Source organism: Heterodontus francisci, chromosome 44, assembly GCF_036365525.1.
Source record: "Heterodontus francisci isolate sHetFra1 chromosome 44, sHetFra1.hap1, whole genome shotgun sequence".
Taxonomy (NCBI): Eukaryota; Metazoa; Chordata; class Chondrichthyes; order Heterodontiformes; family Heterodontidae; genus Heterodontus; species Heterodontus francisci.
In genome coordinates, this window is record NC_090414.1 from 23,437,613 (window position 1) to 23,462,755 (window position 25,143).

Consider the following 25,143-nt stretch of genomic DNA (forward strand, 5'->3'; position numbering starts at 1 on the left):
AGAGTAAATCAAACAAAAATTTGATGCCAAGCCACGTAAGGAGATGTTAGGGCAGTTGGTGAAAAACTCGGTCAAAGAGATCAGTTTTGAGGAGGAGGAGGAAGGAAGGAGAGGTTTTAGCGAGGGGAATTCCAGAACCTATGGCCCAGGCAGCTGATGGAAATGGGAAGTTCTCAAGCTGCCAGAATTGGCGGAGCGTAGAAATTTCAGAGGGTTGTAGGGGCTGGAGAAGGTTACTGAGATCGGGAGGGGGAGGGGTGCATGGTGGGACTTTAACTCAAAGGATTGGAAATTTAAAATTGAGGCGTTAAAAGAGGAGACCTGAGTGTAGTTTTTTAAGTTGTTAATGGGTTTCATAGGATAGCAGTGGAGGGAATGTTTCGACTTGCGTGAGAATGCAAAACTTGGGGCCATAAATCCAAGATAGTTACTAATACATAGGGAAATAAGGAGGAATTTCTTTGCTCAGAGAGTGGTTAAGATGTGGATTGTGCGACCACAGGGAGTGAGTGAGGTGAGGTCAAATATGGGGGGGGGGCCACAGATTTAAGGTGATTGGTGGAAGGATTAGAGAGGACATGAGGAAAAGCTTTTTCACACAGAGGGTGGTGGGTGTCTGGAATTCACTGCCCGGATCGGTGATGGAGGCAGAAATCCTCAACTCATTTAGAAGGTACCTGGACCTGCACCTGAAGTGCTTTAACCTGCAAGGCTACGGACCAGGTGCTGGAAAGTGGGATTAGATTGGGCGGCTAGTTTTTTCAGCAGCTACATGATGGGCTGAATGGCCTCTTACTGTGTTGTAACCTTTCTATCGTTCTTCTCTATGGAATCACCTAGATGCTTTCAAAAGGAAATTAGGCAAGTACATGAAACAAAAAGGAATAGAAAGATATACTAAAAGACTGAGATGAGGTAGATTGAATAGGAGGAGACTCACATGGCGTATTAACAGCAGCACAGACTAGTTGGGCTGAGCGGCCTATTTCTGTGCTGTATATCCTATCTAATTCTCTAACACAGAAGGAGGCCATTTGGCCCATCCTGCTTACACCAGCTGTTTGTAAGAGCTATTCAATTAGTCTCATTCCCCTGCTCTTTCCCCAAAGCCCTGTAAATTTCCCCCCTTCAAGTATTTATCCAATTCCCTTTCCAAGTTATTATTGAATCTGCCTCTACCCTCTTAGGCAGTGTATTTCAAATAATAACAACTCACCGTATAAAAAAAATTCTCATTCCAAAAGTAAGATAGTGAGCTAGAGATAACAAATAAACTGAAAATGTATAATTGAAGGTTATTTGATTTTGTATTTCCTGCGCTTGTGTTTTAGATGATACAATTTAATACCATTTGCGAATGTGCATTTTGCCAGACATATAAGGGTCTCGACTAACACCTAATCTGTACTAATATAAAAGCAAAATACTGCGGATGCTGGAAATCTGAAACAAAAACAAGAAATGCTGGAATCACTCAGCAGGTCTGGCAGCATCTGTGGAAAGAGAAGCAGAGTTAACGTTTCGGGTCAGTGACCCTTCTTCGGAACCTAATCTGTACTAATGCTTTGTCTTTCAACACACCATTAACATATTGTTTGCCTTTCCTCCTTGACCTTTTGGTCAGCTATGTGGCCTTGTCCTATCTGCTCCTCCTTTGTTATCTCTTGTCCCAACCCCCGCCTCACTTGCTTATAACCTGTGACATTTCTATTATTTGTCAGTTCCGATGAAGGGTCACTGACCCGAAACGTTAACTCTGCTTCTCTTTTCACAGATGCTGCCAGACCTGCTGAGTGGTTCCAGCATTTCTTGTTTTTATTTCAGATTTCCAGCGTCCGCAGTATTTTGCTTTTATATAAGGGTCTCGACTACTGATTTCGCACATACTCTGCTCTCAATTGCACAACACTGAATGAAGGTCGAAATTTCCCCACGGTAAGGAAAATAATTCGGAGCACAGAGCAAGTCATCCCAGCAGCTAATCTTATTCACCTCTAGGTGAATGGTGAGAGGCAACTCGGAGCTAACCGCCAAGCCCCACCTTTATCCCTCAATCTGCAAAATTGTTTATTTGATCTCCTCTCATCTCATTGTGGTTTGTGGGATCTTGCTGTGCGCTTACTCCATAACAGTGACTACACTTCATAAGTACCTCATTGGCTGTAAGGATGTGGAAGTATTAATTCTTTAGTCCATGTGAAAATAAATTGCCAAAGGGTGGGGAAGGAAGATGGGGGTATCGAGCCTGAGGTTAATTAAAACGTTTAAAAAATTCCAAGGTTCAAATTATTTTGCATGCATTTTCAAATTTGCAAAGTGCACACCGAGCCAGGTATATAATTAGCTCTTAAAAAATGAACTGGCCCCCCTTAGTACAGCTCCAGAATGTCCCTCACCCCCGCCCCGCATTTAAAACCTGTCAATCACTCAGTGATTGACGGCGGACGGAACCAATAGGGAGGCGGCAGGAGGTGGCAACCAATCGCAGGCCTACTTTGGCGCGGGGAGGCGGGGGGGGTGGTGGTTGGGCCTTACCTGCAGGGGCGCTGCCAGGCGGCGCGAGACGTCATTCAGACGTGGCTCGAAGCCTCTGATTTGTTGGCGGTTAACCGTCACGGAGCCGGCGCTCTCTGGGGTGGGTGGGGAAACCGATTACTATTGGTCGCTGCCTCTTGATTGATAACGCCGCCCTGCCGCTTCTCGACCAATGAGCGGCTTCCCTGGGCGGGATTTCCTCCCGGACAGTGATTGACGGGTGAGCGGGCCAATCATCAAAGAAAGAGGCCGAAAGCGGTGGCCAATGGGAGTGGGCGAGGGTGGGACGTCCGGCGCGGAGTTCTGGTAAGTTCGAGAAGGCGCATGGTGAGGTGCTGATGGATCAGACGAAGGTAATAGCAATTAAAATATCCAAACAACCCTTTTTAAAAATATAAAAAACAGTTCATTATCAAGTATAGAGTGGTCAGAAAATATTGTGAGTAGTTAGTTGTGATTTACATTCCAGTGATTGATGGGGTGGAGCTCAATCGCATTAAAAGGATAAAATAATCTTTCAGAATGGACAAATAATCTTTCATTAACTTCTGATAAATTGTTCAGCTTCAATTTGTCACTTTCTATCTTTAAAGTAACGTGTATCTGTTTCCCTTTTTAATTTTGTCTGTCTTGTAATCCCATGCCCTATATTTGTAACTTTAAAATGAAATGTGTGTTTTCACTTTATTTGCATGGACATATAAGCTTTCTATAATAAATGCATGTTTTCTCATTCATTTTAAATATTTGGGCATGGCCTTGCAAGCTTTTAATAAAAATGTATCTTTAATTGCGTCTTAGTCAGCTCATGCCAAATCTACAACTTTTAAAAGCTAAAATGTATATTTTCTCTAATTTCACATGTGTTAAATATTTGATGTGGGTTCACAAACTTATTAAATGTGTTTTCTCTCATTTTAAACATTGGCCATGGGTTTGCAAACTTTTTTTTTTAAAAAGCAAAAATTGAGACAAAATATACATTTTTGTTCTGAGTTTTCTTTTAAACATTGACATGGGATTTGCACTTTTAAAAAAAAATTCTTTTGTGGGATTGTGGGTGTTGCTGGCAAGGCCAGTATTTGTTGCCCATCCCGAATTGCCCTTGAACAACTCCATGGCTTGCGAGACTATCTCGGAGGGCTTTTTTTAAGAGTCAGCCACATTGCTGTGGGTCTGGAGTCACATTGTAGGCCAGACCAAGTAAGGATGGCAGATTTCCTTCCCTAAAGGACATGAGTGAACCACATGGTTTTTTTATGGCACCATTACTGAGACTAGCTTTTATTTCCAGATTTTTTTATTAATTGATTGAATTTAAATTCCACCAGCTGCCATGGTGGGATTTGAACCTATCCCCAGGCCTCTGGATTTGCAGTTCAGTGACATTACCACTATGCCACTGTCTCCCCTTTGCTACATGTATTTGACAGCTTTGAGGAAAATGAGATTGTAATTCAATGTTTCTGCTTTTGTGATCTCATTAGTTTGTGCATTTTTGTGGGTTTGACTTGAAATTAAACCTTAGTCATCTTTTCTCCCCCTTTGTGATTTTTAGATCTTGACAGCTTTGTAAATAGCTGTTAACACGATGGGTATTTTCTCTTTTTCGGATTGTATCTGGCAGTAAAAAGTGAAAAATGATCCACTACAGAAAGATAGACTGGTATTTTGGGTGGAATCCCTTTATCAGTAGCCCCAACAATCATCTGAGTCTATTTATAGCACGTGTTATTGAGATAGCAAGTCGAGGGAGAGTATTTTTAGTTCAGATTGCTTTACTTCCCCACTCCCTTTTTGCAAAGTTGTAAGTGCAAAGCTCTCAATTTTTGACTTGTAACAGCCTCAGCAAATCAAGGTTTCTGATTGTCAAGGCTCTCCAGTGATGTCACCATGAGAAAGCGGCCATATGCTTTCCAGAATTGCTCTATTGAATGCGGACTACTGCGTTACCCAACTGAGTGGGGTTGCCCTCAATTGCTTCTGCTCTGTCTTACCTGTTGTAATTGTAGCTGGGAAATCTCCAGCAGTGACTCTTGTTGCCAACCCCTGCCCTTCCATCTAAAATGTAGTTCATTTTATTTCTAGCTAACCTAACCTAGTATGTTGCATCACTATAGATATGACTTATTTTCTTCAGTAGCATCTTATCAGCAAGTTGTCAATGGGTAGTGTGCGTGTTAATTTTGTGCCTCTTGCACCCTCGTTTTGTTGCTACTCGACAGCCTCTGGAGTAGAAATCTGTCCTGGGTGAGTGGGCCACCCATTATACACAGCACCTGATAGTACACTGGAATAGAGTATCAGACACTGTAGCAGTATTTCCTGTTTTCCACCACTGCTTGAGACTTGCTTCTACCCATATGTACCCAAGATGCAGCTTCTCCCACTATCAAAACAAAAATAAATAATCCCTGTGCAGGTGGTCAAGGAAAAATCAAATGCTTGTTGTTGCTGTTTCAGTTTGTTCCATCTCTAACTTAGGACTAGCTCCGGGTACCCAATTTCCCAACTTTTCCCAGCGTCTTTTATAGTGGAAGGGGAGTGTGCTGTAACAGTAGTTATCCTTTCTCTTGTTCAGTACATGTAGACACTAAAATATAACAGCTTTTATGGGACCTTTTACTAGTGTTCCCAGGACATATGATGGGAGGGACAGCTGTGCCTACCATGTGCTGATGTCCTGAGCACATATGAATGAGCTAGAGTGGTGCATTGCCATATGGATTGCTACAGCTGAAAACTTGTTGGAAGCTGAGTGTTTTTTATTCCATGGGATGTGGACATTGCTGGCTAGAACTGAATGGCTTGCTAGGCCATTTCAGATGGCAGTTAAAAGTCAACCACGTTGCCATGGGTCTGGAGTCACATGTAGGCCACACCAGGTAAGGACAGCAGATTTCCTTCCCTAAAGGACATTAGTGAACCAGATGGGTTTTTATGACAATCTGTAGTTTCATGGCATTATCGAGACAAGCTTTCAATTCCAGATTTTATTATTTCTTAATTGAATTTATTGGGATTTAAATTCCACCAGCTGCCATGGTGGGATTGAACCTGTGTCCCCAGGGCATTAACCTGGGCCAATAAAAACAAAGTTCTGGAAATACTCAGGTCAGGTAGCACCTGTTGAGAGAGAAGCAGAGTTAACGTTTCAGGTCTGTGACCTTCCATCAGAACTGGCAAAGATTAGAAATGAATTAGGTTTTAAGCAAGTGAAAGGAGTGGGGTTGGTGGGGAAGAGAACAAAAGGGAAGGTGTGTGATAGGGCAGAGGACAGGAGAGATTAAATAACAAAGCTGTAATGGGACAAAGGCGAAGAGCATGTTGATGCTTGTGGTGAAAGACCAAGCATTAGTTCAGCGAGAGTGTTAATGGCAGAATAATGAGCAACTCTGTCCACATGAAAAAATAGGCAAAGGTTAAATAAAATAAAAATAGAAAAATATTTGTTTTTAAAAAGCCAGTCACATTCTGAAATTGTTGAACTCAAGGTTAAGTCTGTAAGGCTGTACAGTGCCTAATCGAAAGATGAGGTTCTGCTCCTCAAGCTTGTGTTGATCTCTGGAACACTGCAGCAGGCCAAGGACATAAATGTGGGCATGAGAGCAGGGGGTGGGGGGTTGAAATGGCAAGCAACCGGAAGCTTGGGGTCATGGGCTTTCGGTCTAAGCGGAGGTGTTCTGCAAAGCGGTCACCTAATCTGTGCTTGGTCTCTCCAGTGTAGAAGTGATCGCATTGTGAGCAGCTCAGTCCGAAAGCATGACCCTGAGCTTCCGGTTGCTTGCCATTTCAGCACACTCCCCTGCCCACATTTCTGTACTTGGCATGCCGCAGTGTTCCATTGAACATCAATGCAAGCTCAAGAAGCAGCACCTGATCTTTGATTAGGTGCTCTACAGCCTTGTGGACTCAACCTTGAGTTCAACAATTTCAGAGCATGACTGGCCTTTTTTCATATTTTTCTATTAATTTGTCTTTTTTTCATGTGATCAGAGCTGCTCATTATTCTGCCATTAACACTCTGGACTAATGCTTTGTCTTTCACCGCAAGCATTAACATGCTCTTTGCCTTTGTCCCATGACTGCTTTGTTAATCTGTCCTGCCCTCTGACCCATTATGCACCTTCCCTTTCATTCTCTTGTCCACCAATTCTTCCTCACCCCCCCCCCCCCCCAATCCTTCTCTTGCTTAAAACCTAATTCTTTTCTAACCGTTGTCAGTTCTGAGGAAAGATCACAGACCTGAAACATTAGCTCTGCTTCTCTCTCCAGATGCTGCCTGATCTGCTGAGTATGTCCACTTTTTTAATTCAGCTTTCCTGCATCTGCAGTATTTAGCTTTTACATTAACCTGGGCTTCTAGTGACACTACCACTACATCACAGTCTCCCCCTGTCATCTGCATTCATTTCCTGTGTCCTTTTTGGGGCTGAATTCTTCATTCCCTAGTTGATCAATTTTACAGTTATTAGGGATTAAGCATTGCTTCTGGATTCTCTTAACTGTGTTTTTTGTTTGGAGACTTTCTAAATTGATCTCCAGTCTGGGGTACTGTAAATGAAGTAGTAAGTTCTAGTTGGATCTGTAGGGATCTTATCACAACAGATTTCTTTTCCAAATGTACAATCCAGATTTTTATTAGCTCACACTGTACTGCACTGATTCATTTTGCTACATGTTGTAACTGTTCTCATTTTTCAAAAAGGTGTCCATTGTGGAGTACCAGTAATTGTATTAATCAGGGCCTGTTTTGTGCAGGTGAATTTGAAACTTGCATGCTGCTCCAGATATAAGGCATGGGTAGTTTAACTTCCAAGCAAAGTTTAAACTCTGGCTGACTTCCCACCTGTTCCAGTTAGTATACAGCAGAAAATGGTATTGGTCAGAGGCTGCTTATTGACTAGGATTTTTTGTTTTTTTAAATAACTGAGCTTCTACTTGACCTCGGATTCTCTTCCTTGCTGTCTTCACTGGATGGGAAATCCACTGTTCCATGCTCAAACTGCTGTGTTGAGTCCCAGTGATGACATCAGAGCCTGCCATGAATGTGTTTTTTTTTAAGGATCTTGCTAGCTTTGGGCAAGTGTCTTCACTGCCTGCTCAATCGAGCAGGTTAAAATCAAACAGTCAGCTCTGGTGGCTTCAAAGCTTGTAAGTAACCTGGGTCATTTAACAGCCCACCCACGTCGGTTGGTTGGAGTTAAAATCGGCCCATTGTCTTTAAACTTTTGGGAGCCCCCTAGTTTAAAATATCTCCACAGACAATGCACAGGTGCATGGTGTAAAATTGGCATTAAAACTGTCCTCGGGGTGGCTGACATGGACACTAGAATATCCACAGGTGCAGTACATGGTGCTTTTGAAGTTGGAGTTGAGGTAAGCTCTTTGGAGAGCAGAGGGAACTTTATCTTTCATCTGTGCCATCTATTCGTGGGAGAGGGGAAACAGTCTTTCATGCTAGTGCTAATTGTAAAAGTGAGATTGTACTCCGTTCCCTGCTTTTCTTTGCCATCTCTGATACTTTGTTACTGCACACTTCAGCTTTTAATGTTAGTTGAACAAGTATATCGATGTACAGCTTGTTTTTTCATGCTTACTGATCAGAGTTCAGCCCTCACCATCTTGCTTTTACAGCTGAAGGACAGTGTCTTATGACTAAGTGCGAGAACTTTGCGAGGGAGAGGAAATTCCAAGTTCATCCAGTGCAAGCACTCAACCATACTGCAGCAAACTTTTTTACTATGTACCTGATTTTACTTCAATCAGATGGTGATTTAGCTAGATAACAGCCCCGGTTACATGTTCTCCTTCCTTACCCCACCCCCCCCCCCCCCCACTCCTGTCCCAGAGAGGTTTTCAATCTGTCAAGTCCCTAGTCTATTCTCTGTCTGTATAACTAGGATATCCTCAAAGATTTTCTGCAGAAAGTGTCCTGTGTGTACCAGGACAGGAAGTACATATTCTCTGGTCCTTCAGATCATTTCAGCTGTATGTTGCTCTGTATCAAAGTAGACAGTTATTTTGAGCATCACTACAGCTTCTTGTGATCCAGGGATCCATTTGCTGTTGAACATCAACTGGATTATCAAAGTGACAAATTTAAAAAAAATTTGTGTATCTATGTCACTGTTACTCATTGATGCGATGCAATTCATCTGGTGTGATAACTGAAGATCAGAATAAAGCATTACATAACTGTAGGTGAGTACAAAATTGCACCAACAAGTGCAGTTGTTAAACAGCAATCATTTGACATCACAGATAGCTAGAGAAAAGTTCCAACTTTGTTAGTGATGTCTTTACCATCCTGCGATATGGTACAGCCTTGTGGTGGCACTGTTGGTGCTGGATATAATAAGGAATATCAGACAGCAGTGTCTGCACTCAATAACCTGATGGATTTAACTGGATGACTGCAAAATAGTAACTTTTATAGAAACCAAGTTATTCCCTCCCCACACACATTCTGACCCAAAATAATATATATTTTAAAGAAAAGTTGCTGGTCTTGTCTTTAGAGCTAGTACCATAAATTTCAGGCTGTGTTTGCTGACAACACAACCACTAGGTGATGCTGTAGTAGCACATGCGCAAATGTAGCCTCGTCCACTTAAACGTCACTGTCTGTGAGATACAAACAAGAAATGCTGGAAATACTCAGCTGGTCTGGCAGCATCTGTGGAGAGAGAAGCAGAGTTAATGTTTCATCAGAAATGGCAGATATTAGAAATGTAAAAGGTTTTAGGCAAGTAAAGCCGGGGTGGGGCAAGAGTCACAGCTTCCCGCCCCTCGGCCACTCGATCCTACATCGCCCCGTCACCCCTCGAGGCCCACCTTGCTTCGGGCAGAGCGAATGTCTGAGAGGAGGGAAGCGGCCCATGGCCTAGAGCTAGCATCTGGCCGGAGAGGTGGGGGGGGCGTGGCTGGAGAGTGGGAGAGGCTGGGTGGGGTAGAGGAGTGAGTGGGCGGGGGGGGCATGTGTTTTCAGTGCATGCGCCTGTTAGTCCTGGCAAGATGTCGGCTGCGCGTGCAAAGCATCTCAACGCAGGAGACCATTTGCGCACGTGCACCGTTTGGAGCGCTCTGATGTCAGCGGGCTGCTGCGTTGTCAGGAGTCCCTTTGAAAATTTAAAATCTCTCGTTGGATGTCTCTGACAACGAGATCAGTACTGTTGGAATTACTGCCTGATAAAAGGATGTTTTTAATAGCTGTAGAATTATTAGCTGCTCATAGTAAGTAATGTAAAAATAACTGTGTATAGACACAATAGTGTTTGAAGCTTTGTCAAAGTTCTTAAGACAGTGTAGAAGTACAGTCAGTGCTGGTCTAGTGAATGAGTTGGGTTACACAGCCCAAGGTCATTTTGCATACTACTCTTGGAGTCAGTAGACAGTCTCGGCTTCTCATGCTATCAGCTTGATATGGATTTGAAACTTCCAGAGGTGACGGGTCTGTATCCAACTAGCTAACACTCGAGGGATATTTAGGTCTGTACGAGCATGCTTGATGTCCTCACTGGGTTTTGTAAGCATGGAGTAGTCAAATTTATTTTCTGTATTTTATAAATACAAGTTATTTCTTCCATCTGTCCAGCTCTACCACTTTGATATTGACACTGATTTGGATTGTGAGTGGTATCTGTAGGGAAGGGTGTACTATATTTACACTGCTGAAACCATTTCTCTTAACCTGACTGTAAACTCACAAGAAACCAAGTATACATTTTGCTGCCAGTGTAAAGATGCTAGTTTTAGCAGTGAAAAAAAAATCAAGGAGTGGACCAACTCCTTTAAGTCTGGTATAAATAAATGAGAAATTAAAAGCTCCTTCTGTCTGTGAGTATGGTCTTGTCAGATATTTGCAGATTTAATTGTTAGCTGAAAGCACGATATAGAACCAAATTGCAAGTATTCGGGTCAGTAGGAAATCCTATTTAAGGAAAGGTGCAAAAGGTTTTTGGTTCATCTGTTGGCCACAAGATCTGATTGATCTGGTTACACGAGATACATGTTTGAAACACACATCTAAGGGACTGTCTTATCCAAATATCCATAAGCATTAATGGGTTGATTCTATCTAGTGGGTCTATAATATTTTGCTTATACCAGGAATAAAGACAAATTTAGAAGTTTAGACTAAAGTAGCAAAGCAGTGTAGCCTTGCAGTGCCTTTGAGCAGCTAAAATGTGATTTATGCGGTCGTGATTGAGTACAGAAACTATATTTTCATTGCCTGCTTTAGATCTCCCATTCATCATAACATTGCAGTTGCTGAGGAAACTTGTTTACTCCTGGGTTGAGAAGTCGGCTTCGAAATAGCACATTCTAATAGGCAAAAGTATTGTAAACGTCTCGGTCTGAGAGTAAGGTTCTTATGGTTTTATGGATAGGAAAATGTTTGCTTCTGAAATTTTTTTTTAGTAAATGTAAGTAAAATTGACTTGACTTAAATGGCATCCAATTCGAGAGGTATCAGTTAGGGTATAGTGTTGTGGAACTGGACAAACAACCTCCAGATCGAGTGTGAAATTGAATTCAAAAATTAACGTTACTGGATTATTGTAAAAACCTAACCAGTTCACTAATGTCTTCAGAGAAAAGAATTGTCATGCCTACCTTTTATGTACTGCTGTAGTCCCACAATATCTGGTTAACACTCATATCCTCACGTTAACCAGAGATTGACAAATACTGACATTCCAAGAATGAGTAATTTGTTAATCCTGACAGTAACATTGACAATGTATATTTAAATTTATAATTGGATTCTTTTTATTGCTCCCACTTCATAGTCATAAAGTAACTCTGACTCTAGAGCAATAGTTAAATTTACTGTACCTTTTACAAGAATATGATGCTTTTGTATTTAGTCTTTCTGGGTGTGTGGAGATATCTTAATTGTGCTGTCTGTATTGGATTAATGGCATAATCTAGTGAGCCACCAGCTTTAAATTTCTGTTGGCCTTCTACCAATAACAAATGAAATTCTTTCAATTTTGACATGATTCAGCATTATTGAAATAACTGAATGAAGGTTCAGACTTTTAAAAAAAAAAAAAAAAAAATCTGTGCATGCTGATGTCATGGCCTTTCTGGAATCTTTTAATAACTGCAGCTTGGGGTGAGTCATCTACTAGCATGCTTATTTAACCTCTGCTATGTAAAAATGACATACAAGCATCCAAATTCATCTGCTTCTCCCTGAGGAACTGAAATTAGCTTGTTGGGAATAGTAAGAACATGGAATGGTATGATGTGTATTTGCGTCCATGAATTTCTGTGTAATGAGTTCCCTTCGTGTTGTTTAGGGAATTGTTGAACAGAGGAGTTGCTCTGATGTTGTTTAGAATGGGTGCTTATCGAGAGGTTCTGAAACTGTCAGTGGCTGACTTTATTTACTGCTGTTCAGTTGCAGGTCATAGATACAACACAGGGTCCCAGAACCAGTTTTAATAAAAGCTGGGCTTGCATTTTTAGAATAGTTTACTAATTTAAATAGGGCTAGATTATCTTACGAAAGGAAGAAATCATTTATAGTGGGAATACAAAAAGGTTAAAACAGTTCTGTATAGATTCTGGTCCAAAGCTATCGACACCTAAAGAATTGATCAGTATGGCTGAATAGTAACAGATTGTCTACTAATGCAACCGCGCAAAATGAGGAAAGGATCTTCTAATATAACTTTTTTTTCTCTTAGGTAAATGAACTTAAGGAGAAGGGCAATCAGGCCCTTGTTGCCGGGAAGATAGATGATGCCATCATATGTTACAGTGAAGCCATTAAATTGGACCCCAAGAACCATGTACTTTACAGCAACAGGTCTGCTGCTTATGCCAAAAAGGGGGAGTATCAGAAAGCATATGAAGATGGCTGCAAAACTGTTGAAATTAAACCAGACTGGGGAAAGGTAGGCTACCCCTCAAGAAAAGCAGTTAACCTCTGTACAAAATAGTTGTTGTAGTCACTTACATAAGTCAGTGCACGTTGGGAGTAATTTGTTGTACGTGTAGTGCTTTAGAGAATGTTTGAGATGTGGTAAGCGCTGATAAATGCCCACCAGGTCAGGCAGACAGTTTAACCTCCTCAGTCGAAGGAATTTTCTGACAGTGTGGTTCTGACCAAGTGCTTCATTGGTGCTTTAACCTAGATTGAGCTTGGTCTTAAAGTGGGGCTTGAACCCACAACCTTCTAACTCAAGTAAGAGTGCTACTAACTGAGCAAAGTTAACATTAATGAGGCTTCTGCTTTAGAATCTTAGCTTGGCTGATTGGAGTGAGACTGCTACTAGGATCGAGCACCTACTCCACTGAATATCAGACTAGGTTACTGAAGGAATGGTCCATTGTTGGAGAAGTTGTACTCCAGATGAGATATTGTCTCTAGGCCCTATCTGCTGTTTTAAATGGATGTAAAAGATTGTGGCACTTTTTTTTCTTTTGAAGTAGTACAGGAAGTTCTCCTTTTTGTCCTGGCCCACCTTCATTCATCAGCCAACACTTCCTTTTTCCTGAAACACTTTTGTTTTAATAATTGTGCCATATTTAGGGTTACTCGAGGAAGGCTGCAGCCTTGGAGTTCCTTAATCGCTTTGAAGAAGCGAAGAAAACTTATGAGGAGGGGCTAAAGCACGAACCAGGAAACCAACAGCTGAAGGATGGAATGCAACATGTGGATGCCAGGCTAGCAGGTACCAGTTACAAGCTTCTTAATGTCAGGTGGAGTTGGCAGTTGGTCTTTCTGTTTAATTCCTTCCAGTTCAGAGTACAGTACTTAGTAAACTAGCTGGCACAAAAATGGATTGGTGGAAAGTGCACAGACAGGGCAAGATTTGCATGTGTCATTCTGGGCTTGGTGAAGTGTCATTCTGGGCTTGGTGAACCACCTGATGAGCAGGGCGGAAAGACAATGCTGAGCAATGGCTACATGTCTTCCTTTCTTGCAAAGAAAATCCAAGTTAGTCTTGAGTGCCTTGGAATAGATCACCTGCATACCATTTCATTTAGGGAATTTGAAGCAGATGGGGCAGGGAAACAGATTGATTATAGAAAGCACTATTGAGATGTTTTAACATAATGGGTAGCTTTGTGTCTTCAACATTGTTGTGGGAGGTGGGGTGGACATGGTAGTCAGGCAGAGCAGACCTTTGTCAAAGTGCCTGATTTTTATCCATTGTAATCAAACCAATGAATGAACATTGGGTGGATGATGCTGTTCAGCACATTGCTGCCCAGGCAATGAAGATAGAAATTTGGTACATTGCTATTTAAAATCCATTCCTGATGATTCATTTGCCTTGATTAGAATTAGTGAATGCTTCGAATTTTTTTTTTTGCTGTTCAAAAGCTTGTGCTGTTTTGCTGAACTCTCGTTATTGAATGATATTTTCAGTGCAAAAGTATACTTTAAGTGCAAAATAATTCCCGTTGTTGGACAGTATAGTAGTGAGATTTTACTTTCTTTGCAGAAAAGAAGTTCATGAACCCTTTCGCTTCTTCAAACCTGTACCAGAAGCTGGAGAGTGACCCCAGGACAAGGGCACTGCTGAATGATCCTAGCTACAAAGAAATGATCGAACAGTTGAAAAACAAGCCTGGTGACCTAGCCATGTATGTGCAGTCGCTTCCTCTTCAGGGTGTCGTATTATCGTTTGGGAAAATTTGTTTTTACTGCTATTCTCGGCACACTGGAAAGTTAATTCCAACTCCAGATCGAAATCCTTAGCTTTGGAATATAAATTTAAAATCTACAGTGGATATTGAATGAAGTTACCTCAACTTGTGCCCTTTAACCGATGTGGCATGTTTCAATCTCTTTCCCAATCTTCTCTTCCCCTGTTAGAACCATAGAAAAGTTACAGCACAGGAGGCCATTCAGTCCATTGTGTTCATGCTGGCCAAAAAAAACTAGCTACCCAATCTAACCCCACCTTCCAGCACCTGATCCATAGCCTTGCCGGTTACAGCACTTCAGGTGCATGTCCAGGTACCTTTTTTTTTTAAATGAGTTGAGGGTTTCTGCCTCCACCACCATTCCTGGCAGTGAATTCCAGAAACCCACCACCCTCTGGGTAAAAGTTTTTCCTTGTACCCTCTAATCCTTCTACCAATCACCTTAAATCTGTGCCCTTTGGTAATTGACCTCCCCACCAGGGGGTAAAGGTCCGTCCTGCCTATCCATGCCACTCATAATTTTGGACGCCTAAATTAAGTCACCCCTCAACCTTCTCTGTTCTAAAGAAAACAACCCTAGCCTATCGAATCTTTCCTCATAGCTGCAACTTTCAAGCCCTGACAACATTCTTGTAAATCTCCTCTGTACACACTCTAGAGCAACTATGTCCTTCCTGTAATGTGGTGACCAGAACTGTACGCAATACTCCAACTGTGGCCTAACCAGCATTTTATACAGTTCCAGTATTACATCCCTGCTTTTGTATTCTATACCTCAATCAGTAAAGGAAAGCATTCCATGTGCCTTCTTCACCACACTGTGCCTGTACTGCCACCTTCAGGTACCTGTGGACATGCAGTCCAAGGTCTCGCACCACTTCTACCCCTCTCGATCCTCCTGTTTTATTGTGTATTCCCTCGCTTTATTTGCTCTCCCAAAATTCCTTACCTCACACTTATCTGGGTTGAATTCCATTTGCCACTTTTCCAACCAAACCATTGCTATCTTTCTGGAGTCTACAGCTATCCTCTTCGCTATCAACTACACGGCCAATTTTTGTATCGTCAGCAAATTTCCCGATCATGCCTCCCACATTTAAGTTCATGTCATTAATATATACCACAAACAGCAAGGGACCCAATACTGAGCCCTGTGGAATACCACTGGAAGCAGCTTTCCATTCACAAAAACAGCAGACGACTACTACCCTTTGTTTCCTGGCCCTGAGCCAATTCTGGATCCAACCTGCCACATTCCCCTGTATCCCATGGGCTTTCATTTTATTGACCAGTCTGCCATGTGGGACCTTGTCAAATGCCTTACTGAAATCCATGTAGACCACATCCACTGCACTACCCTCATCAATCCTTCTTGTTACTTCCTCAAAAAACTCAATTAAGTTAGTAAGACATGTCTTTCCCTTAACAAATGCATGCTGACTGTCCCATATTAATCCATGCCTTTCTAAGTGGCACTTTATCCTGTCCCTTAGAATAGATTCTAACAATCTACCCACCACTGAGGTCAGACTGACCGGCCTATAATTATTTGGCCTATCCCTCGCATCCTTTTTAAACAATGGTACAATGTTCGCAGATCCCCAATCATCTGGTACCTCTCCTGTATCTAGTGAGGATTTGAAGATGATCCTCAGTGCATCCGCTATTTCCGTCCTGGCTTCCTTTAACAACCTAGGATGCAATCCATCTGTCCCTGGCGATTTATCCACTTTCAAGGATGTCGGACCCTCTAGTACTTCCTCTCTCATGCTTCTGTCTTAATATTTCACGCTCCTGTTTAACTACAATGTCTACATCAACCCTCCCCTTTGTGAAGACAGAGACAAAAAACTCATTAAGAACACTGCTCACATCATCTGCATCCATGCATAAGTTCTCTTGTACATCTCTGATAGGCCCTACCCTTTCCTTAGTTATCCTCTTGCTCTTAATGTACTGATAAAATATCTTTGGGTTTTCCTTGATTTTTACCTGCCAGTAATTTTTCATGTCCTCTCTTTGCTTTTCTATTTTCCGTTTTTTACTTCACCCCTGCACTTTCTATACTCTAGGCTTTCTAAAGTATGAAGATTTTTATGATTGTCGTAAGCTTTCTTCTTCTGCTTTAACTTACCCTGTAAGCTTCGAGATAACCAAGGGGCTCTAGATTTGGCAATGCCACCCTTTATCTTTGTGGGGTGATGCCTATACTGTGCCTGTAGTATCTTGCTTTTAAATGCCTCCCACTGGTTTGCCGCTAATTTTTTTTTTCCTTCAAGTAGCTGTATCCAGTCCATATTCGCCAGGTCACCTCAATTTCTTAAAATTTGCCTCTTTCCCCACTCCCAAATTTAGAACGTTTACTCCTGTTTTATCTTTGTCCTTTTTCCATGGTTATGCTGAAACTTAGTGTATTATGGTCACTATCTCCAAAATGGTCACCCACTATTACTTCCTCCACTTGCCCAGCTTCATTATCGAAGATTAAATCTGGAATTGCACCCCTTCAAGTTGGGCTTGTGTGCTGGCTAAAAAAGTTCTCTTGAACACAGTTCAAGAATTTTGTGCCCTCTCTGCCCTTCACACTGTTTGTATCCCAGTTGATATTCAGGTAGTTAAAATCCCCAACTATTATTGCCCAATAGTTTTTGCACTCAGAAATTTGCCTACATATTTATTCTTCTATCTCCCTCTCACTATTTGGGGGTCTAGAGGACACTCCTAGTAATGTGGCTGCCCTTTTTTTATTTGAGCTCCACCCATATGGCCTCATTTAATTTGTTTAGCATATCATCCCTCAAAGCTGTTGTTGATTTCTTAATTAATAATGCTACACCCCTTCCTTTTTTATCTCCCTGTCTAACCCACCTGAAAACTCTATATCCAGGGATGTTGAGTTGCCATTCTTGCCCCACTTTCTGTTACAGCAATGATATTGTGTTGCCATGTGTCTATCTGTGCCCTCAGCTCATCTGCTTTATTTACTATACTCCTTGCATTTAAATAAATACCCCTTAACCACCAAATTCCTGTGCCGCACACTTTTTAACCTTTGCTTCTTCTGACTTTGAGCCCCTCGCTAATTTTCTACCTCCTGTTCCCTGCCCTGAAATTGTCCTATCTAAGACTGCGCTCAGGTTCCCACCCCACTGCCAAGCTAGCTTAAACCATCCCCAACAGCACTAGCAAACCTTCCGGTAAGGATATTTGTCCCAGTCCTGTTCAGATGCAGACTGTCTGGCTTGTGCTGGTCCCAATGCCCAGAAATCTGAAGCCCTCCCTCCTACATCATCTCTCCAGCCATGCATTCATCTGGTGTATTTTCCTATTTCTATACTCATTAGCACATGGCCTTGGGAGTAATCTAGAGGTTACTACCTTTTTGAAATCTTGCTTGCTAATCTCGTTCCTTACTCCCTAATCTCAGCCTGCAGGACCTTTTATCCTTTCTTCCTATATTCTTGGTACCAATGTGGACGATGACCTCTGGCTGTGCACCTTTGCCCTCCAGAATGCCCTGTAGCCGCTTGGTGATATCCATGACCCTTGCACCAGGGAGGCAACATGCCATCCTGGAATCACCTCTGCAACCACAGAAATGCCTATCTGTTCCCCTAACTATAGAATTCCCCCATCACTATTGCTCTCTTGTCCTTTCTCTTCCCTCCCTACACAGCTGAGCCATCCATGGCACTCTGGTCATGACTTTCGCTGCACTCTCCAGAGGAACCCTCTCTCCCATCGGTACTCAGAACTGAATACTGGTTAGAAAGTGGTGTGCCCTCTGGGGACTCCTGCACTACCTGCCTTGACCTTCTTGTCTGTCTGGCAGCAAGCCAGTCCCTCTGTGCCTGTGCTCTCGAGCTTTGGGGTGACTACCTCCTGAAACGTGCTATCCACTGTTGCCCCTTTCCTGAAGATGCTGACTTTGAGCAGTACAATTCCAGTACATGTTGGCTGTGCTCTGGTAGTGCTTCATGTGATAACATAATGAGCCAGTGTTGGGAAGCTATTCATTTTCAGCCCTGAGCCCAACGTTCACATGCACTTCCATAAGGGATCATTCATTTGCACTTGGGAAGGAAACCCCTTTTTCCTGGCTGAAATCTGGTAACTCAGCACAGGCTGTAGATTGAATCTGGACCTTTCCGTGTCTGAGTCTTGCCTTATGGCTGAACCATCATGGAAATAAATCCCAATTTTTAGTGGTGGTTGAGGGAGGTGCAGAGTTAATGTCTCTGCCTTGTGCTTTCACACTCAACAGAATACCAAATGTTAGTCAAAATCAATCCATTTTTTAAAAAACTGTGATGCAAGGCTTGTTAAAAACAGAAGACCTGACCTTTGTATAATCTTGAATTAGGAATAAAGCTGCACCAAACTGGGTGATATACTTAAATGGGCACTGCTTAAGTGAGTGCAATTTGAATTATCAATGTTCTGATTGGAAGGGCCTGAAGATTAAAAAAAAAATTCTTTCATGGGATGTGGCAGGCCAGCATTTGCTGCCTGTCCCAAATTGTCCTTGACAACTGAGTGGCTTGCTAGGCAACTTCAGAGGGCAGTTAAGAGTCAACCACATTGCTGTGGGTCTGGAGTCACATGCAGGCCAGACTAGGTAAGGATGGCAGATGTCCTTCCCTAAAGGGCATTAGTGAACCAGCTGGGTTTTTATGGCACCATTACTGATACTAGCTTTCATTCCATTTTTTTTAATTCATTAATTGAATTTAAATTCCACCTGCTGCCATGGTGAGATATGAACCAGTGTTCCCAGGGCATTTGCTGGGCCTCTGAATTTCTAGTCCAGTGACATTGCCACTATGCCACTGTCTCTTCAGTTAGCAACAAAATGTATGTTAAATGTCTAGTAAGCAGCTGGTTCCACTTTCTCAGGAGACTACAAGATCCCAGAGTTATGACAACTCTAAGTGTTTTGCTTGGAATTGATCTGCAAGGTGCAGAGGATGAAGAGGAGGAGACTCCAGCTCCGCCCCCCCCTCAACAGAAAAAGGAAACTAAACCAGAGCCAATGGAGGAGGACCTCCCTGAAAATAAAAAAAAGGTACAGTATCATCTAAAAGGGCACCTTGGATCTCCGTATCCTGGTTGATTTACCACGCACTCATTCCCATTATTGTCCTAAATGTATCTTTCTGTTAATTCCTAGGCATTGAAGGAGAAAGAACTGGGTAATAATGCCTATAAGAAGAAGGATTTTGAAACTGCATTAAAGCATTATGAGCAGGCTGCAGAACTTGACCCTACAAGTATGACATATTTAACCAACAAAGCAGGTGAGGATTGCGGTGAATTATATTTAGCTTTTTTTGTTGAATGCAGCTGAAACAGGGAGAATGGTGGGATACAAGTTTGTAACAATGCTTTTATTTTCTTAATGCATTAGTCTTCAGTTTCTATAACCTTTTATTTATCTACATTTTAAATATAATCCCAAGCAGTCATTTTACTGACATTTATTCAAGTTGGGAGTTGTAGGTTCTATTGGGAATTCTGAAGGTCACTTGGATTACTACAGGTAATGCATTCTTGCCCTCTGGGTCATCAGAAGGTCCATTAGAGGTCCTGACCCATCTGACAGCAGCCTGTGTGCAGCCCTGGAGGAGGTCACTTGTCTGCTGAGTTAGGAATTGTTTGATTTTGGGACGTTAAGAGATGGGGTGGAGGGGAAGAAATGGGTAATATCTGCATGAAGGGTTTTAATTATCTTAACCACGTATGTTAAATTTGCATTTTCACTGTATCTTGGAAAAAGGCCTGCATAACCAGGGAGAATGGGCAGTGGGCAGCGCAGTGGTTAGCACCGCAGCCTCACAGCTCCAGTGACCCGGGTTCGATTCTGGGTACTGCCTGTGCGGAGTTTGCAAGTTCTCCCTGTGACTGCGTGGGTTTTCTCCGGGTGCTCCGGTTTCCTCCCACAGCCAAAGACTTGCAGGTTGATAGGTAAATTGGCCATTATAAATTGCCCCTAGTATAGGTAGGTGGTAGGGGAATTGAGGGAAGGTGGGGATGGGGTCGGAATATGGGATTAATATTATTTCTTCTTTCTTCTTTTGGGCCTCCTTATCTCGAGAGACAATGGATACGCGCCTGGAGGTGTTAATATAGGATTAGTATAAATGGGTGGTTGATGGTCGGCACAGACTCGGTGGGCCGAAGGGCCTGTTTCAGTGCTGTATCTAAATAAATAAAAATAAATAAATCCTTCATACACAATTTCTGTGCTCTCTTTTCCAGCTCCCATCTTTTTATGTATTAAGTGGAAGCCAGACACTTGCTTGAGGGTGGGGGGTGGTGGAATTGGATAGATTTTCTTTTGATTGTTCAGGTCTCGCTATCTCCTTTTCAGCTAGTTTTGAGGTAGCAATCCCAGATGCCTGGGAGTTGACTGCCTGTCTGTTCCTTTCAGTTGGGTTGGTGCCTGGTATGAAATGATTCAAACACACAAAATGATTCCCTTCCCCTTTTTATACAAAAAAAAAACTGATTTGGCTAGGAATATCTCATCAAATATTTTATTCTTTCAGCTGTGTACTTCGAGCAAAATGAATTTGACAAATGCCGTGAAATCTGTCTAAAAGCCATTGAAGTAGGACGGGAAAACCGTGAAGATTACAGGCAAATTGCAAAGTAAGTGACCCATATATGCAGTCAACAGAATCATAAATTATTATAGAATTTACTGAACCCAGTGTATAAGATTGCACTGCACTGTTAAGATTCCAAAGCTTTCAGTTGTTCATTGGCTTGGGTCTGGTGGATCAGTGTCACCTTTTTTTAATACTGTTTATATTAATATAGTTGGGAGATGGGCTTTTAAGCTGTATTAGTTTACAGGCTACCACACGAGTTATGTACCATAAATGAGATCTTCCTTCTAATTTTAAAATACAACTGCAAACTTGTTATAAGCAACCTTTGTACAATATACAAATCAAGTTTTTAAAGTGTGTTTACCCAAAACATGCATCTCTCATTTGTTGGTTAAAGGTTTAAATTACCTTTTTGGAATATTGTTGCCCTAAATTTTCATAACTCTTATTTATATAAGCCTTAACATAGAAAAACATTTCAGACACATCATATGTCAAGCCATTGGAGGAGCAATTGGAAGGGATATGGATATTGATTAAAAGAGGTAGGTTTTCAGAGGAGAGGGAGATGGAACAGCAATGGGGTTTAGAGAAGAAATTACTGAACCTCGGCAGCTGAAAGCATGGCCACCAATGGTAGTTCAAGAATTCGAGTAATGAGTTTAGGAATGGGCTTTGAGAGATTGGAAGGTGTAAGGCCATGAAGTGATTTTAAACAAGGTTGAGAATTTTAAATCATTGGAAGGTAAGTAAAGAGGGATGGTGGAATAGTGGGACTTGATGCAGGGTAAAATACAAGCAGCTGTAGTTTGTAGAAGGGTGTGTGTGGGGGACCAGCCAGGGGAGGATAGCAATATTTAAGTCTGCAAGTAACAGGTGAGGGATTGAGGAGCATTTGGAATGAGATGGAGCAGAAGTGGACAATGTTAGAGGTGGAAGGAAGCTGTCTTTATGATGGAGAGGATTAAGTGGTTGGAAAGCTCATCTCAATCGAATAGCATGCAGAGGTTATGAATGGTCTGGTTCAGCCTGACAGTGATTGAGGTAGTGGATGGTGCTGATGGCAGTGGTACAGATTGATACAGGGTCCTAATAAAAGTACAGTTTTGGTCTACTTCAATTTTAGATGGTGGACATTATGGCTGATCCAAGCATATCTGACAAGTGGTTATGAAAGTGAAGGTCAGCATATGTGTGAAAGCTGACCTGGTTATTCAAGTGATGTCTCTTAAGGGACAGCCTGTAGATAAAAGGTGTTTGGTGGGGTGGGGGGGGGGGGGGGGGGGAAGGGGTGGGTGGTGGCTGCAGTGATAAGGATGTATGAGGGGTCGAGGTGCAGAGGTGATTCCTGAGGTGGAAACAGTTGTTGAAAATTCTGTGTACATAATTGCTATTTATACTCCAATCAGGCGATAGATTGTGAACTTGATTCAGATAGTTTTGATGCTGCAATACATGATTGATGAAATTCAATGGAGTTGGGAGGTGACAACACATTCAGGGACAGAGGGGTCGATTGGATTTTTTTCGAGGAATGGGTGAGGGGGACACTGACTGAGGAAAGGAAACATTTAAAATATGTGCTGGCATGGGGCCCCCACAAGGAAATTTGGATAGCCAAAATTTTAGTAAGGTCAAGGGAGAAAGTGATTTTTTAAAAATTCATTGCACCTGTTCAACCTTGAGAGAATTTTAATGAGGTAATTGTAATCCACAATGGCTTGATTAACATCCATGATCTTTACCCTGAATCATATATGACTAAGATTGTTTTATATTAATACAATTAGTTGCATGGTGGGGAGAGCAGAACTTGTGTATGCCTTGATGCACATAATGCCAACTTCCAACATCCTTGTGTCTTTTCAGGGCATATGCACGAATTGCAAACTCCTACTTCAAGGAAGAAAAATACAAAGATGCTGTTCATTTCTACGACAAGTCCCTAGCAGAGCATAGGACTCCTGAGGTCATAAAGAAACGTCAGCAAGTGAGTTTTTGTTAGCCTTGCTGCTTTTTTTTATATTATGCTTGTATTGGATTTAAAGATGATGCTGAAGTCGATACTTGAGCAGGCAGGTGGTTTTAATACCTTGTGATCTGGGCCAGGAATTACTTTTTACCCACTGTCACCCAGCTTTCTTTCTAGCTGGAAAATGGTGGGAGTGACCAAAAATGGGGATGATTTCTGGCAGTTTCAAATCTATCTTCACTATAGTGGGGTGCCTTGCTTCTCTGTATGGGAATTCCTATCATGAAAGATTGATTCTAAACGTTTGTGGTCATGTACTTTGTCTAATTTCCCCTGGGGCTTTATTTCCCAAAATAATTCTTTTATTTTGTAGGCCGACAAGATCCTGAAGGAGGAGGAACGGGCTGCTTACGTCAATCCTGAGCTTGCCCTTGAGGAGAAGAGTAAAGGCAATGAGTTCTTCCAGAAAGGTAGTGTCACACTATGCCAAGGTTCTGCAGATGTTACAATGCAGGTGGAAGGGAGTGGAACCAGTGCTGAAATGACCTGCCTTTGTTGAAAGTTTTAGTAAATTGGAGTAATCTTGTAGTAGAAATACTGACACTAGAGGGTGCTGCTACACAACCTGACATTGCCACCAGTAGCTAGAAACAAATTCCATTTAGCTATATTTTAAATGAATCCCAGTCAAACTTTACTGGCTTTTTGACCTGCAAGTTTGCATACCAGTTATCTTTTGGTGATGCTTTGCTTTTGTATTTCTTGTGGCGACACACACTGATGCTATCTGCCCTTGTTTTCAACTTTCACCTAGTTTTTATTTAGTCAGTACATCAAAGATTCTGACTTTGCATGCTGAGAGTGTGTACCTTTCCCCTAGAATTTATCTCCACATGTTTCAACTTGTGTTTGTCATTTTAAGTTGGGATATATTCACAAGTGGTTTATTTCCAGCACTGCTGAGTAGCAAAGATGAAATTCCTCTCCACGTTCAGATTGAGGTTTTGTTAGAGCCCCACAGTTATATAGCCTGTTTCTGATAAACCAATCCAAGCCAAATGGTGAAGAATGAAGCTAGACTAGATCCTTTTTTGGTAGTCGGTTTATTCACAATGCAGCATTGCTTATCTCTGCCTAGTGTTTAACCATCCGTGTCCCAGCAGCCACTCTTAAATAATGCCCTTCACCTGTGTATCTTTAACAATATAATTAACTTGCCATTAACACCAATCTGGCAGAAATCCAGGGTCCGACTCATCTAAATTTTTATTTGGAAGACTCCTGGTGGCTTTACCACCTCCAGGTCATAGTCATAGAATCATACAGCATAGAAGGAAGCCATTTGGCCTATCATGTCTGTCCAGCTGTTTGAGAGCTATCCAATTAGTCCCACTCCTGTTGCTCTTTCCCCATGGCCCTGCAAAATTTTCCTTTTTAAGTAGCGATCTATTTCCTTTTTTGAAAGTTGATACTAATCTACTTCCACCATCCTTTTCAGGTCATGTTTCTCCAATCATCATAACTTGCTAAGTTTTTTTTTTTTAATCTCCTCTTTCCTGGCTTATTTGCCAATTAAATCTCTGTCCTCTGGTTATCTACTTTATCAAAACCCCTCATGATTTTGAACACCAAGATCATGCATCTTGGGTGGAGGGGGAGGGAAATGGTTACGGGACCTGCTGCAGTGTAGCTTGCCCAGTGTGAACCTGAAGGCTGGGAAATCCCAAATACAGTCAGCTGATTTCACCTAAGTGAGTTGTCTCGGATGTTTTTGAAATAAACCTTCACCAATTAGAAATTGTAAAGCCTGACAAAAACAAAGTGCTGGAAATACTCAGCAGGTCCGGCAGCATCTGTGGAGAGAGAAGCAGAGTTAACGTTGCAGGTCTGACCTTTCATCAGAACTGACATCTAGCTTTGGTAAGGTATTAATAATGGGAAATATGTTTACTAATGTATTGATCCTTTAAATTATTTTGTTTGAACTTTCTTGACCAAATAGGGACAGAGATTTAATGTCCGTTATCACTCCTATCTGACTAAGTGATATGAGGGAGCCAATGGCTTAGTCTCTACTATCTTTCCAGCTCCTGATAGTTGACAACTGGAAATGGGACATAGCAGGACAACATGAACATCAAATCCACTAAAACACATTAGAAATTACTCTTCTCTGAAATAGTTTTTTTTTATTTGCATCAGTTTGGAGTTGAGTACTTCAAGTGCTGTGATTGGATGAAATAAACCTTTTGATTTAATTGTTTGATTTGAGTAAGTAAACCATTTCTATTTGGCATTGAGTCACTTGCTGTCCTATTTTTAATGAAACATCAGGAAGTAATCAATTTT

General features: G+C 41.8%; 1 protein-coding gene across 1 annotated transcript in view; it reads left to right on the top strand.

Annotated features, from left to right (window-relative positions):
• Window positions 1–2,819: 2,819 nt before the first annotated feature.
• The window catches only part of stip1 (stress-induced phosphoprotein 1), a 28,571-nt gene continuing 6,247 nt past the window's right edge, over window positions 2,820–25,143 (top strand). Inside the window, exons 1-9 of the mRNA XM_068021903.1 lie at window positions 2,820–2,888; window positions 12,237–12,446; window positions 13,085–13,226; window positions 14,004–14,145; window positions 19,105–19,273; window positions 19,379–19,505; window positions 20,757–20,859; window positions 22,692–22,812; window positions 23,168–23,264. Coding sequence (XP_067878004.1) covers window positions 2,874–2,888; window positions 12,237–12,446; window positions 13,085–13,226; window positions 14,004–14,145; window positions 19,105–19,273; window positions 19,379–19,505; window positions 20,757–20,859; window positions 22,692–22,812; window positions 23,168–23,264 — 1,126 coding nt within the window. The 5' untranslated portion in view covers window positions 2,820–2,873. The remainder of the gene's footprint in view (window positions 2,889–12,236; window positions 12,447–13,084; window positions 13,227–14,003; window positions 14,146–19,104; window positions 19,274–19,378; window positions 19,506–20,756; window positions 20,860–22,691; window positions 22,813–23,167; window positions 23,265–25,143) is intronic.